The sequence below is a fragment of the Danio rerio genome, chromosome 18 (genome assembly GCF_052040795.2).
Source record: "Danio rerio strain M-AB ecotype USA chromosome 18, GRCz13ab, whole genome shotgun sequence".
Classification (NCBI taxonomy): domain Eukaryota; kingdom Metazoa; phylum Chordata; class Actinopteri; order Cypriniformes; family Danionidae; genus Danio; species Danio rerio.
This window is the reverse complement of record NC_141038.1, coordinates 40,427,041-40,443,560: the sequence shown is the minus strand read 5'-3', so window position 1 is coordinate 40,443,560 and position 16,520 is coordinate 40,427,041. Positions and strand designations below refer to the sequence as shown.

At 35.7% G+C, this 16,520-nt stretch overlaps 1 protein-coding gene across 3 annotated transcripts in view; it reads left to right on the top strand.

The window, feature by feature from the left end:
• The window catches only part of yap1 (Yes1 associated transcriptional regulator), a 376,699-nt gene that overhangs the window by 292,476 nt on the left and 67,703 nt on the right, over positions 1 to 16,520 (top strand). The window contains exons 1-2 of one of the 3 annotated variants that reach the window (XM_087292196.1): positions 3,132 to 3,734; positions 7,279 to 7,514. The exons of 1 other annotated variant lie outside the window; for it this stretch is intronic. In XM_087292196.1, the coding sequence (XP_087148322.1) occupies positions 3,534 to 3,734; positions 7,279 to 7,514 (437 nt within the window). In that variant the 5' untranslated portion in view covers positions 3,132 to 3,533. 3 annotated transcript variants of the gene reach the window in all.

The following is a 16,520-nucleotide window of genomic DNA, read 5'->3' as shown; positions in this document are numbered from 1 at the left end:
TTATTACTGTTGTCCTTTCTTTCTTTTTACTCTCATTTTTACTATCATACATTAATAAGCATTGTTGTTACTCCCTACCTCTGACTGGTTTCTTTCTATATGTTTTGTCTATATCTGTGACACTTGCTTCATTTATTGACTGTTATTGTTCCTTATGTATGTACTCTGACCTGTCCACCAAGTTACCTTTACATGCATACACACACTCACACGCACACACTCACGCACATACCAGTACATGACTATATTGTTGTTGTTTTTGTTTTGTTTTTGTTTCGTTGCTTTGTATTTGTTATTTGTTGACGTTTTCTTGTATTTGTATTTTCTTGTATTTTTGCATATTCTAATAAAAAAAAAAATAATAAATAAACAATTTGTTGCTGCAGTTTTACTCAAATACTATTGCTACTATTTTAAACCATAACTATAATGAATATTACAACATTTTAAATGATTATTTATCATAAATAAATAACTTTCAACTCCATCTTAAAAGGTATCTAATCTTAAAAATTAACATGTGTTTAGTTTCATCAAAAAAAGTTTTTTTTTTTACCACTGGTAATATTATGAATGATTGGATCATATTTGTAAATGATCATGTACTGGCATGAAGACACTAAAACTCTGAATTACATAAATACAATAAGTTCAATTATAAATAATATTAGAGATCAAAACCTTTTTAAATTTGAAATATAATTCACAACTATTATACTGTATTTTCTTTATGAAATACAAAGTGAAATTGAAAATGCAATAATGCATTTTAATCTTTCCAAGCTGTTGTGGATATAGAAGTACTTTATTAATGACTATTAGACTAATGACACATGCACATCATGGGCCCACACAGAAAGAATGTATGGAGCCAGATCAGTCTCAAAAATAATACATTTGCATTCATAAAAATCATATATGCACAGCACAAATTATAAATCTACAACTCCAATTCTTATATTCAAAACATAATTCTTCAATTTAAAACCAAAAAGTAAAAAAATTTCCCTCACACCTATACATCTTACCTAAACACATTTAAAATGTTTACACAATTATGTATATGTGAAGTTCTTGGATTACTTTCCTCTTGCATTTATGTTAGATTCATGACATCTGAGGCTCACACCAGCATGGAGTCCTTCGAATTCGTGAAGTATTTTTGAGACCTTCCTCGCAGGATATGATTCGTACACATCTTATTTTGGAGGATATTCTGTTTTGCCAATCGCAATGAGTTTTTAATCCACCAATAAAAACTAAAATTAGAAATATTTATATATATATATATATATATATATATATATATATATATATATATATATATATATATATATATATATATATATATATATGTTTGTGCCAGTCTGTCAAGACAAAATTGCTTAAAACACCTTACTATGACGTTATTTTAATAACAACTTTCTAATATATATGTATATATATATATATATATATATATATATATATATATATATATATATATATATATATATGTATATATATATATATATATATATATATATATATATATATATATATATATATATATATATATATATATATATATATATATATATATATATGTTTGTGCCAGTCTGTCAAGACAAAATTGCTTAAAACACCTTACTATGACGTTATTTTAATAACAACTTTCTAATACTGCTAAAACAATTGATTTTATTTTATGGAAATAAAAATTAAAGGGTGAAACTTCTTGAGTTTCTATATATATAAACTTAGCATGTCATCTGTTTTATTTTGCTGACCAGCTCTCATAATCCATGGTAAAACTGTCAAATTACAAAGCATGGAGCGAATGAATTTGTAGTGACAAGCAGACTCGACTTCAGTGTAGACTTAATATATATGCGACAGCCATAAATTAAATAATCTGAGTAATGTTATACATCAGTAATATTAAGTACGATGATCTTCTGATACCACTGATATCAATGCATTGAGTAGCAAATGTTACTAAACAAATCATTGATTCAAACGAGTCAGTTAAATAAACGACTCATTCATTAATACAATTGCTGCATCCCAATTCGCATACTATCCATCCTAAATAGTATTTGAAAATAGAATTAGTATGTCCCAAACTGTAGGATGTTGAAAAGAGTATGCCAAAGGTACCCCGGATGGTTTACCATTTCCGGTAAAAATTTTATGTGTAGAAGCGTTCATACTCTAACCACTGATATTGGCCACAATACGTTGCGTGTTGGACGTAACTTTGATTAGGACTACAAACACGGGTGAAAAGTGTAAATAAACTACAAACAAGACGGATGCGTGAGACCAACCATCAAGTAGAGCAGGGGTGGCCAACCCTGTTCCTGGAGAGCCACCTTCCTGCAGATTTCAGTTGCTACCCATATCAAACACACCTGAACCAATTAATTAGGACCTGAACACCACGTGATAATTACAGGCAGGTGTGTTTGATATGGGTTGCAACTGAAATCTGCAGGAAGGTGGCTCTCCAGGAACAGGGTTGGCCACCCCTGAAGTAGAGGCTTCGGTAAAGATGTTTGTATGACTGTTAATTAATATCTAGCCCACTGGAAAATATTTAAATCACATTTTTGTTATATTTCATCTGCACCAATACTGAACTTATATAAAGATGTGTTTGGACATTAACGTCTGAATGCATAATTATCCAAAAAATTTGAGGAAGTTTTTCTGCATGAAAGACTCAAGAATGGCAGATTAACCTGCTGCTGCTTCTCCAATAAGGTAGGAAATTAAATATGACAGAAATGTGGATGATGTGTGGATAATTGACAGGGCTCTACAGTAAGCAACACAATGATCTGTTAAGGAAGTAGTAGCCTATGTTCCAAAACTTACTCTTCTTACACACTTAAAAGTATATATTTTTCCTTCACAAAAAAAGTACATACTTTTAAGGCATAGTGTAAGTATGCGAATTGGGACCCAGTAAATCACTCACTGCTGGATTTGTGGATTTATCAATGCAAATGTATTACTTTTGAGACTGATCTGGCTCCATAAGGATGAACTATCGTGTTGCTTTAAAGGCCCTGCTCAAGCCCCGCCCCTCTGAGTCAGCGGTCACATGACTCATAAAGTTTGATGTCCTGCCCAAAGTTTCAGAAGTTGGAAGAGAAAAAAAGTTAGTTAGGTTAGTGAGAGGGCTGTGATTTTCAATGCGCAGTACAGTCACTACCAATGCCTGCGTTAGAAGAGCCGTAAACTACTGGAAAAGCAACACAGACAGCGATTTTAGAAAGTTTAGACACCTTAGAAAAAGTTTTAGAGATACAGTTTTGTAGATATGCGCGTTTCCACATTTATTTGGGTGTTTTTGGCAAGCAGCAAAACACAACGTTGCCGATTTTTTTCCTTCGCAAGGCTTGGATAATTGATAAAGCGGCCGGACACAGAACATCTTTTTGGGTTGTTTTGGATTAAAATTTTCGCCATTTGTATGGTTGCAGCCGACTTTCCTTGAAAACGGTTTCAGTTGGATAGAAAGAAGAGTTTTACTTTTATCTGGAGTCATGGATCCGAACCAGCACAACCCTCCAGCCGGCCACCAGATCGTCCATGTTCGGGGAGACTCCGAGACCGATCTGGAGGCTCTTTTTAACGCTGTGATGAACCCGAAAAACACCATCGTCCCCCCTTCCGTGCCGATGAGGTTGAGAAAGCTGCCAGACTCATTCTTCACGCCGCCAGAGCCAAAGTCCCACTCCAGACAAGTAAGAGACCACCCCCTCAGAAACCACAAACAGTTTCCACAAACTTTTCCTGCGCCTGACACTGAAACTGGCGCCGGGGCAATGCACACTTTCAGCCTGCAGTGTCACTGCGTAGTATTGGCGTATAGTTTGTAATGACACAGTCACAGATTTAAAATATTTTTATTAGTTTTATTTGTTTGTTTTTGTATGCTTAAAGAACTGTAAACATCGTATTTAGAGATACATTTATGCAGGAAAATAAAGGCCGATTGCATATTACTGAAAGTCATAAATAGTAAAATAATATTGACTTGTCAGTCTTGATTTGTAATTAAGAAATATAAAATAAAGTCTGAACCTAAAGTCATACTGCCTTACTAAATATTAGTCAGTGTTATGCAAACTAAACTACACAGCACAAATAATCGTTAGGTTGATAGATTGTACATTCGAGTGGGCTGTCTGAATGATTCAGAATGAATTGCGAAATTAATTTAGTCCATTTGCTAACCCGTTTGACCAGTTCATTAAAAGAACCGACTCAAAAGAATCAATCATTTGCGATTTGGGCATCGCTAGTTGTGATTCTAAACAACCCACTGAAAACACACCCGACTTGATTTTTAAAATATTACATGGAGGTTTTGTTCATTACTACATCTGACTATTAATATACACTTAGACTTTACATAAGAACTGTCTTATTTATCCATTTAAGGAGGTTTAATTTACAAATAGTATACGCATTATAAACTTTAGGTTTAAATACTTGTGATACGAGGGGGAAGATGATTAAAATGGCTTAATCTGAACCTTAATTTAAAAAGTTTATGACAACAGAAGCGATCGACTGTTCTCGATCTTGGAATCACGTCTAGCGCATGCGCACAGATTGAGTTCTGCTCAAAGTGTCCCAGGACAGCCTGTTTCCTACTCCGCTCCTTCTGAAGCCAACAGCTTAGGCCACATCCGTTCCTTAACCTTCTGTTATTGTAAACCAAGCTGATAAAACGAATGAAAGCATCACTCCAGCTAAGATTCAAGCATACAGCAGTGCCATTTGTGTGAAAATGAGCTGTTTTTTTTTTGTTTCCATATCTTTTTTTTTAATCTTTGAATTGATTTGTGTTATCTTACTTCATGTGCTATTTGATGCGCCCTTTATTTACTGGAAACTGACTCATCCTGACTCAAGTGATTCATCCTGTACTTTGCTAAACTCCTATAATTAAATACATCTAGAAATATTCAATTCAGTAAACTTTATTGTCTATCACACGGGGGTTAGAAAATTGTCTTAGACATAGGCTCTCACACAAAAACAAAACATACACTTACACAATTAAAAAAAAAATCCTACTTAAAAAAAAAAACCAATGGCAGTGGGAATAAACGTCTTGTATTTAGCCTTTTTTGCTAAAGGGACTTTATACCATCTACCAAATGAAAGTAACTTGAAGGAACCATGAAAAGGAGGAGTCTTCCACAATAGTGGAGGTTTTTCTTTTTGCTGCTACTATTAATAAATCAGTGAGAAGTGTTTGTCTCTAACCTACGTTTACTCCCTATGTTTACCAACCTTAAAAATTTATTTTAAACCATGTTTAAACCAGGCTACAGTGTTAAAAGTAAGGACAGATTCAATAAGTGATTTATAAATGACAATCAAACTGTCCTTCTCAATATCAAAACTTCTCAGTTTTCTCAACCGCTGCTGAGCCTTTTTAAAAACTTTCTCTGAGTGTTTACCGAAAGAGAATTGAAAGTCAATTCCCACACCTAAATATTTAAAAGAACTCACCTGTTCAACTTCCTCCCCATTAATTAGCAAAGGGTCACAAAATGTCTTTATTTTGTTTGTCCCACAACACCTTTCTTTTGTCTTACTAATTTTAAGCTGCAATGAACTCTCAGTTGTGATTAAAATTGACAAAATCTAGATGATTATTCAATAACTGAGTATCCTTTACACCAGGGTTTCCCAAACTTTTTAGCCCGCGGCACCCAAAATAACAATGCCATTGACTCGCGACCCCTAATATTCTCTGAGGTGGTTATAAATACAGAAACCTTGCATGCAATAGGGCACACACCAATAGACTCAAGTCTGTTCTTTGTTTAGTTTTTTTCATGGATGTGAGTGCTGTAAATGGGCCAGAAAGTTTAATCTGGTGTTATAAAATCAATCTGCTGCACTTGACACTATTGCTGTGTCTTTAGAATAATGTAATTATCCCTGGGGTCGCAAACCAATACAACTAGTAACTATAAGCTACTAACTCAATACAGTATAGTAACTATAAACAACTATTTTTTCTCTTCAGTAGGTTATGGATAAAATATGGTAATACTTACGGTTTAATAAAAATAAATAGATTTTTGAAAATCACCAGGCAACCCCCCTTCATTGTCCCGCGACCCACACTTTGAGAACCACTGCTTTACACATCTATGCATGGGCTGGTATATGATTCTGACGGTATGATAATCTTGGATAAAAATATCACGGTTTCATGGTATTGTGACTACTTCTCTAAAATATATTCCTTTTAAATGTATGGGGAAAAAACTAAAACATTTTCCCCTTAGAACACAGTATATTTCATTTTGGGAAACATTTCAAATGTTTTGGAACAGTAAACATGTCAAATGTATCATTGATTTCTGCTGTCTTTATTAGTTTCAAAAACAGATTTCTTTACATGATACATCGGCATCTTAGGATATCTTTTCTGCTGGTGATACTGTTGTCCAAAAAAAAGTTCATTCAAAAATGTGCATATACAGTAGAAACAATATAACAGAAAATTTTTGGTGGTTTTTAAAACATTGACTTTTCCAAATCGCGGTGTAATTTGAAAACAGTTATCGTCCCATGCCTACATCCCACTATATGATCTGAATACTTGAGAAGTGTCAGATTTTCTTTGTCTCAAGTTATATCATTTATATAAATAGAAAATTATATTTACTTATATAAATATAAGTTATATAGTTTATTATATTATGAAGTAAAAATCAGTCTGTTTAGAATATATAAGTGTATTTAAATTTTTACTCCAGATTTTCCTTTTCCTTTTTTTAATTTAAATCTCATAGACTAGTTGAAAAAAGTCTAAATGAATGTTTTCAAACAAATTGTTGACTTTAATTGGACACTTCATCAAAAATTGAGCGTTCTGTCATCATTTACTCACTCTTTAATTATCACAAACCTGTTTGAGATTTTTTTTCTTTCTATTTAACATTAAAGAAGACATTTTAAAAACCTGTAAGCACTGACTTCAATAGTAGAAAAAACAAATACCATGGAGGTCAGTGGTTACAGCTTTCTGACATAATTAACATTTAAAATAACTTACTTTGTGTTCAAGAAACTTATAAAAGTTTGGAACCACTTGAGGGAGAGTAAAGCAAGAGTGCAAATTGTGCAAATTATTTAGGTTTAGTCATAAGTCTGTTCTCTGTTTGAGAGAATTATTGCCTGTGGGGTATTTGCTTTAAATCCAATCCTAGTCTAAATGTTTTCTTTATGCCTAACTAATCCTCTATCCCCGTATAGGCCAGTACAGATGCAGGTACTGCTGGTACCGTCACGCCCCATCACGTCCGGGCACACTCCTCACCTGCCTCCCTGCAGCTGGGCGCAGTTTCTCCTGGTGCACTGACCAGCATGGGTCCAGCAAACGCCCCACCTCAGCACCTCCGCCAGTCCTCTTACGAGATACCCGATGACATGCCGCTGCCCCCAGGCTGGGAGATGGCCAAGACCCCTTCGGGACAGAGATACTTCCTAAAGTGAGTTGTTAATGTTGCTTGATATAACGCGTACTACAGCATCATGGGTTAGGGGTGATTAATTTGTTTTGGTAAGTTTTAGAATGGGGTTAAGTCTGAAATGCTGCTGGTCATTTTAGAAGTGGAAACTTGTCTTTCAATTAGACTTTGAGGTGTCACTTTTTTACATGACTAGTTTTTATGTATTTTGGCAGTTCATTTACATGATGAAGGCAGTTTGAAGTGCAAATGTTTGAAAAAATGGCAGGTTTTTGAAAAATGCTACCATTATCAACTCTGTAAATTGCAATTTTTTTTGGTTTTGTGACAATGGTGACATCATCTATATTATGCGTTCAGTCTGTAGGTGTGTATGAGTATTTGAAGAAAACCAAAACAACGCTGCTTTTCCACTATCATACCGAATGGTTATAGGAACAGTCAGGTACTGTTTAAGATGTGTATCCACGTGAGCCTGGAATAACACAGTATGAATACAAACCATTCTCAGACTGAAATTCTAGGCACTTGTGCGAATTTTTATGCGCATTTTAGACGAATTACCGAAAAACAAAATCGGTTGATGGAAAACCAAGATACGCATAGATTTTAAAAATGTGCATAAAATGTATGCGCATAACTGAGTAGGATAAACATTTTATATTCGATAAGAAAAGATGTGCATAAACTACGATGGAAACACTTTTACCAAACAAATTCCAGTATGTGAATTAAAAAAAAGTTCATGTGATTTTGTCAACTCAGGCTCATTCTGAAAATGTAGTCCCATGGATGTTTCTGGACACTGCGAAATACGTTCAGGAAGGTACCTATTTTTGCAGTTTTTGTTTTCGTGATTCCACGAGAAGTCGCTGTGAGCACATTTTCGTATCTCAAATGTCTCTCGCAAGTGCTGTTCGCACTCGCGATGTTCTCGTGAAATCCACCAGAGGCCACTGTCGAACGACCGTCTGTCTGACTGAATGATTGACTGTGCGACCTGTCAATCGACTGACCCAGCCTCCACCTCACCTAAACCCAACCAATTTTACAGATTGACCCGCCCAACCACTTACGTCCTTAAACCCAACTAACAATTTACAAAACCGCCCAGAAAAAGAAAAGCCCTCGTCTGATTTTTACCACATTTTCGTATTTTACCACATTCCCACCCTGTTCCCAAGCCTCTGCGTCTCAAGTTCGCCGACGTACACGACGAGCTAACTGGACAAACTGCTTTTTTCGTCCACACGGAGGTAAACGGTTGGTAAACAGTGTCATACCGCTTGTAGCATTCACTTAAAACATAAAATGCAGCCATACGTACCTCTGGTTACATAATTTGCAGCCTCCAGAAACATCCACGAGACTACGTTTTCAGAATGAGCCTGGGTTGAATTTTGTTATAAAAGATCATGTGATGATATGTAATGTGTGTGAATGGACAAACCAGCAGGCTGAAGAAACACATTGTAAAACATCTGAAATGCTGTTTTTGGTCATTCAAAAACACCTTAACCATTTTAGTATTAGTGTTATTGTATTTTTAATGACCTCTAGAACTGTCAGGAGCATCTGCACTTTGCGCCTCATGGCTTCAAACGCCACCACGTGTTTATTGCGTGTCGGCATCATCTTCTGAGATGCAAGTAATTTATTAAATAAAAAAAACTATTTACGCAGCTTCTCCTACAGTAGCAAATTTCATTTTTACTGTTAATATTTGTCACCAGATAATCAGGAAGTGACGATTTTGTTCTCTTTGACTGCTTTATTTGCACATCTTTTATGCGATATTTCCAATTTTGCACATAAATTTAAATCACATTTTTGGATGGAAGCATAGCAACTGCCATTATGTTGTCTGGCTGCCAGTTTTTTTATACCTGGCTAGGCAAAAGTGCGCTATTTATTTATTTATTTATTGTTATTCAATGAAGTAAATATAAGAAAAAAGTCCCAAAAACAGAAATACTTGAACATCATTTATATCGCTAATTTACATTACTGATTACATTATGTTAAAATGTCTGTGACTGGCGCATTTGTATTACATTCCAAACAGTTCAGTTATCAGCACACAGTGGAAAATGAAACCGTTTCCATGTTGACTTGCCTCAATTGGCGTGGAATGGAATGGTTAACCAGACAGAACTGTTCAGCCTGATAGTGGAAAAGTGGCTTTTATGACTATATGTCTGCAAACATGTAGTTTTTCTTAGCAAAGTCTACTTGTTTTTGCTGATCATTGTGAATGGGGACGGTAATTACAATGTTGTGCATTTTTCAAAAACTCAAAACAAGTTTTTGAAAGTGATTGACTGATTTGAGTAGCCTCTTTTCTATATTGGCACTAGAAGTAGTCAATGAACTAAAAACTAAAATTAAGAGAATTTCTTAATTTCTCTTGTATGCAGATGAACGTAATTTTTTTATCAATATATTCAATAAGGAGATTTTTTCCCCAGCTGCTTTGAATATCCTTGTCTTTAATACAGAGTGTGAGCCCGTGTGCCAAGGTTTTCATTCTCTCCCTCTGTGTGTGTGGGTACTTAGAGCTTCTGCGGATTGGGTTTCAGAGGGGAACAAAGGCCCAGTGTAGCAGCATAGAATGACTGGAGGACGGGCCGGCCTGGTAAACTCATCTGCCTGGCTGCAGAAGCCCGTCCACGGTACATGGGCTGTACACAGGAGGAGTTAATAGGGCACACTGAAGAAGTACATTGTGTCTTGTTGTTGTGTCCTACTCAAGTTTGCAACTCATTAAACAGCTTCTATATTAGGACTTCATTTTTGAATAGTTTGTGGGATGTCTGGAACGCTGACCCCCTGACCAATCGCTTCTAGACAAACATGATTAGTCTCCAATTTACACTGATAAAACAGAGAGCTTTTAAAACCAGATGTTTAGAAGAGGAACATCTGGAGAACATCTGCTTCATTTGGACCAGATCTTCAGGGGTTGAGGGACAGGAAGGGGAAAACGCTATTTGTGTAGACGGCTCACAAGACTAAGGATAATGTTTTGGAAATGTCGCAACTGCTAATGTGTCCAACAATAAGGACGACTAATCCTCAAAACTCAGCTTCAAATTTGGTCTGGAAGTTACCGGTCTTGACATGGTTGACAAGAGATTTTTTGTATTTACCATATTACTGTCGCCCCAACATATTAAAGGAGATATTTTGTATGAGACTGCTACATTAATTTTCTAGCATATATCTTACTTAAACCTTTTCCAGAGAGTGTGAGTTATTCTGCATTTATGCTATTGCATTTTTGCTTTGGAATGCATAGTTTATGCTACATATACACCTGGCATCCACACTACTCCAACGCGTATGACCTATGGAAACAAAGCATTTTGTAAATGGTTTTAATTAGTTTAGTTAATTTTAATTTTGAAAACGTTGGAGTTGCGGTTCAGTGTAGTAAGACTTCTGAAACTTGAGGTGCACCACACTGCCTTTTTATTGTTTTTAGAAAAGAGCAGTGTGCTGCACTTTTTATGTTGCTAGAAACTACTGTATCAATGGTGTTTGTGCTGGAGTGAATGACATCAGGCAATTGTTCTGCACAGAGTTGATTTTTTTTAATTGAAGGGCCACAGAGTACTCATTTTTAGGCACATCAGGCAGATAGAATATGGTGACAGTGGTGCATAAACGGCATGCAAATTACTCACTTCCAATAGAAAGCCAGTACCGAAAGGTACCTCTCACCACAAAAATAAAAAATATACTTTTTTAAAAATGTTTGCCGTGATCTGGCCTAAAACATATTCCGTTTAAAATGGAGACATGGCTATCCATAATCGCTTACTGATTGAATTTTCTGGACTATTATTAAGTATGATTTCCAGATTCATCCAAACCTTCTCATATGAACATTACTGTCCTGGAAAATTGCAAGAATGGATGCCAACAAGACACACACATGCCCAGTGTGCTTGAGTGTGAGATGTAAGATAAGGATTTTTTTTGTATAATGTGAACGGAGATTGTTCTTGTGAAAAAATTGAAAACTTCATAAGTTAAATGGAACGAGTCTGGATCAGAGTTCACAGCACATTGTATTCCGCTGTCAGCTTTATAACAGTTGTTAGTCATGTCATATTTAGGTCCACTTTTCTGGGAAACCATAGATTAATTTTAGATAAATTATTATTTTATGAAAGTGCTGAACTGTGAGCAGTTTAACAGGTTAATATTAAATTTAGGAATTCTGCGACTCTCATTTCACATTGAGTGTAGTTAGACTCTAGAATCACCTGATGCTTCATGAAGCTTGTCCTGGGAACAGAAAAGCACTCCAATTTATAATCAGGCCCTCTTCAGATGAAGGCTGTAAGCCAAGCTGTTTAAAACTGTGATTATCTTGTATTACTTTCAGATGACCACTACTGTTTTGTACTTGCGTGACCCTCAAACAAACTCTTCTTCTAAGGCCAGAGGTTTCCTTTGAGTATATGTTGTAGCATTCATTCTGGTTGCAGAAAAGCAGATGGCGTTGTGCCGTGTATCCCGATGGATTTTGCTTTTGGCCACATGCGAGTCACACAGCTAAAGGAAGTCTGACAAGCAGCCTGGTTTCCGTTTCGGTATGAATGAAAGGGCAGTTTGTGAATCCGCTCAGTAGAGATAAAGTGGAGAGAGAGAAAGAGTGAGCATGAGCGAGTTTCTTTATTCATCCAGTGACACTCATGTGACCCGGTCAGATATAGACAAACAAACAAGATTGAGAGACTCTGAACACACAGTAAAAGATCTATCGCGTTAGAGCTAGTTAGATTTTAGCCATGAACAGTTACACTGTAACCTTTTTGTCCTTCTATATTTAGTTCACCCTTTGCTCAGGCCTCAGTGGTGTCCCGTGACACTTTGATAGCAGGAAGAAAATGACAGGAAACACAAAGCTATCAGAAGTCGTAATCAACCTGCAACACCCAGTCATTTGAAGACCGTTTCAACGCTGCCTCAAAAGCCCAGGATTATAGGGAACTAGTCCTGTGGTGCTTCCAGATGTTGAGATTGCAAGAAAAGCAATACCGTGTTTTCTGGATTCAAAATAAAGGTTGCAAGTTACAACTGGTACAACATCATCGTTGAGAGATTAAAACATTGCATTGGTGATTTATTGTACATTTAAATGGCAATGATATACTAAAATGGGAAAAGGTTCAGATGACAAGCCACTAACAATGCTGTATTGTAAATGACAGGCCAGTTGTCCCTGATATCAATTTGCAAAGAAACTGTTGCTGAATAGTCAACTAGTATAAAAGATGCTGTATAGTCCATTGTCGATTGCAGATTGCACTGCAACCACTTTCACAAAATTATTCTATTTTACACAGAGATAATAGTGTTTCCATTCAGTTTTTAGTTGAAAATGTGTTTTCAACACTTCCTTAGGGCCAGTGCACAGAGATCTTTGCTCATGCTAATTGCCTCATGACTAAACAATGGCCGGCAATGTTCACATGTATACCAAAAAGGCAAGCGTAAAAGTAAGGCTGGGCGATATAAAAAAAAATGTAATAAATAAATTACAATATCATGTTTCATAAAATTTGATATCGATAATTATAGAATATTTTTTTAACAATACATTCAGGTATATTAGGAGTTTTCTTTTTATTTAACCACTTTATTTTAATTTACCAGCATTACTCAGGCAAACAGTTTTAATAGTCAAAAACAAAATTATTTGAACAAAATGTCTTTTTATAATAAAATAAACATAAGTGATGAAGAGACTCTTAAACTTGATAAATGTAAAAAAAATGGATAAATAATGAGACAGTAAACCTCAAACTCTGTAAACAACACACATTATGATAAACAAACCTGAGATTTTCAAGTAAAGGAACTAACCATCAGTTTTTAAATACATATTGCAACGTTACAAATTAAGGTAGAGTGACTTTATTACTCTCTAAAAAAATCTTTCAGATGGGGGGCTAGTGGCTGGGACGCAGAAGAAAATGAACCAAAAAGCCACTCTGGCGACAAACTAGGCGACTATCAACAGTTTTATCACAGGATGACAAATACAAGTAATTAGAAAGCTTAGGTATTTAGTCTGCCGTTACATGTGCACCGCTTGCTCAGGAGCCACATTTTAATAAAGCTAAATCCTTTATACTGAAACTTTATACAAAACGTTTTTTTCTACCATTATTGACAATGTTGTTCGGTCAATAAATATCGATAATGATTTTTTATTTTTTTTCACCCAGCCCTACTCTAAGCTTATTGGCATTCCTTTCAAGGCATGTGCTCAGCAGCCACATTTCAATAAAACTATAGCCTTTGTACAAAACTTCATAGCGAACAACTTTTTTATCGTTATTGATAGTGGCGTACAGTCATTATATACTGATACCAATTTTATCTACATAAAAAAAACCTAAATAAAATTGTCATTAAAAAAGTCTTAGGTGCTTTTTTTGACACACTACATTTTAAAAACTGGTCGAACAATGAGATTGGTACTTTTATTCTGTTACTGCTGAACATGCCTTGGTGGTGCTTAACATACGGCCTTACAAAACAGTCTTGGCAAGCTTAAAATTTGTAATGACAAAGAAGATTAATAGAGGCAAGAATTATTTGTTTTTCAGAAAAGAGTATTTCTGTTTTTCATTAAGCACCATCCAATGTAAGGGGTGATTTTGTTAATTCCCTCTGCTTATCACCAAGGAAAATAGCTTTGTACAAATGCTGATAAACGCTTTGGAAAATATAGACAATAAGTCATAATTTATCCCATTCTGAAAAAAAAAAATCCAATTCTGTGTGCTTTACATTTATATAATTCACTTTGGAATGTAAGTTGAAGCATTTTACATTGAAAGGAAATTAAAACTTTTATTTTGAAAATAGTTTTTACAGCTCCTTAACTGTAAAACTGCCAGCTCCTTAACATTTGTCGTTTAGTGATTGAATATAGAAATACAGAATATAAAGAAAAAAAAAAAGAGTCATCACCTAGTCTTTTTTGAAGTTGGAGACTTCCCAGGTTTCCATCCCCTGTTTTCCCCTCTTGTTTTCCTGCTTTCATTATTAACCCTGTGGAGGACAGAAGTGGGAAAGGTCAACATGATGTGTTGACCTTTCCTCTCTTTCCCTTTTTCTCCAACAGTTTACTGTGAGCTTTGATTTATAATAGACTGGGACTGAGGGGAAGGAGTGGGGGGGGACTCAGGGCGGTTGAGGGTCATCTTGTTTAGTTCTAGCCTGCCTGTTTTTTTGGGACCACAGGAGGAGGGGGGGGGTTAAGTTCACAGGGCACTAACACCGAGACCAGGGTCATAAACTAATGAAGGATTCTAATTTGGAGAATGTGGCCAAATAGAGGGGCTAATCAGTGTTTCCGTTGTCTTATTAAAGCCAGGACTCGGTAGGAGGGGGGTTTAGTCCATGGGAGGCCGAGAAGGGCCCTCGGGGATGTGGACCCCAGCTATCACAGGGATTAGACCCTCTGATGGGAACCACCGTTACCCCTCCACCCACTTTAAAACATGCTGTTTTTAATTACTATACAAAGGTGTGGCTCAGAGTCTTTCCTCCAGGCAAAGTTTGTTGCCGATTGCTGCATTTAGACTGTCACAAACTTATTTCTCATCAAGAAATGTTGTGAAATACAGCTGATAAGAAGAGATTTGAAAAGTTCTATCGTTTGTGTGTGGAGTTAAAGGACGTGACCTGTCATAAGAAAACAAGGTGATGGTAAACGCATGGTGTTAAGTGATTTAATGGACACTGTTTGGTTTTCGCAACTTACTTTGCAGCTAGATCAATGTGGCCTCAAGGTCTGTAAACTAAAAACTACCCCCCCCCCTGTTTCCTTCCTGCTATGTGCTCCCACCATGGGATTTTCTTAGTTTGGGAAGGAGGTGAGCATGATTGGGCACACTGGAAAAACACAAGGACACATGATGGCAGGGTTTTCCCTGGATGGGTATCATTAGGATTCTTTTATTGCCTGTGGTTTGTGGCTGTAATCTGCAAACCTGCATACGCACACATACTTGGAAAACATCCAAGTTAGAGATGCATACTGTAGTAGCTATTGGAGTGAAAAAAAAGACTATTTATTTAATGTTTCATGTATGCTTTGTTTCTTTATTCATTTAGATTAACTTTCAGATGACACCTAATCTTTATAGCACCAATAATTCAAAATAAATTATGTGTAAGAGTGGGTTTAAGGGTTGGTTTCTCTGTTTATTTACTTGCTTTTTTTTCTTACATTTTCCCTTTGTTGTGGGCAATCACTTTAACTGCATTTTGTATCCTTGCAATGTTGTCGGGTGGGTTCTCCAAGATGTGATCATGCATGTAGTATTTGGTATTTATATCCCTGATGAGTAGGGCCAGACAGAATCTGTGAACATTTTTGTACTGTTTATGCAGTGAATTTTGCCCCCCAAAAATATGGTATCGTAGCTAAAAACTTAATATATGTAATTAAATAAAAGTTTAAAAGCTATTATTTTTATGTTTAAAATGTTAATCTAATTAGATCCACCTATTTGGTAAACAAAGCAAGTCTCTCATATAATAAATCTACTAAAAGACAGAAAATATTACTAATATTACGTAAATAAATCATATGAACAATTTCATATTAGTCAACAATATTACTGAAATGGATATCAAAGCAAAATAAATATTAATTTGCACACATTTACACAAATAAATAAAAAGACTCTATGATGGGCTAAAAAACTGTGGATTTCTGCGCGCGCAGAATCCGTGTGGGCCTACTGACTAGTAACAAGGTGGCAACAGTGGTGTACTGAAATTCACTAGTTGGAACGGTAAAGGACTTAACTCCATGGTGAAGCGAAATAAAGTTCTTAACTATTTAAAACTAATAAATAAATCAATAAATGAAAATGTTTCTAGTTTGGAGTAGGGCTGGGCGATTAAAATCAGTATCAATAATTATTGGCTGAGCACCATTGTCAATATCAACAAAAACAAAAAAAATTCTGTATGTAGTTTCAGTACGAAGCG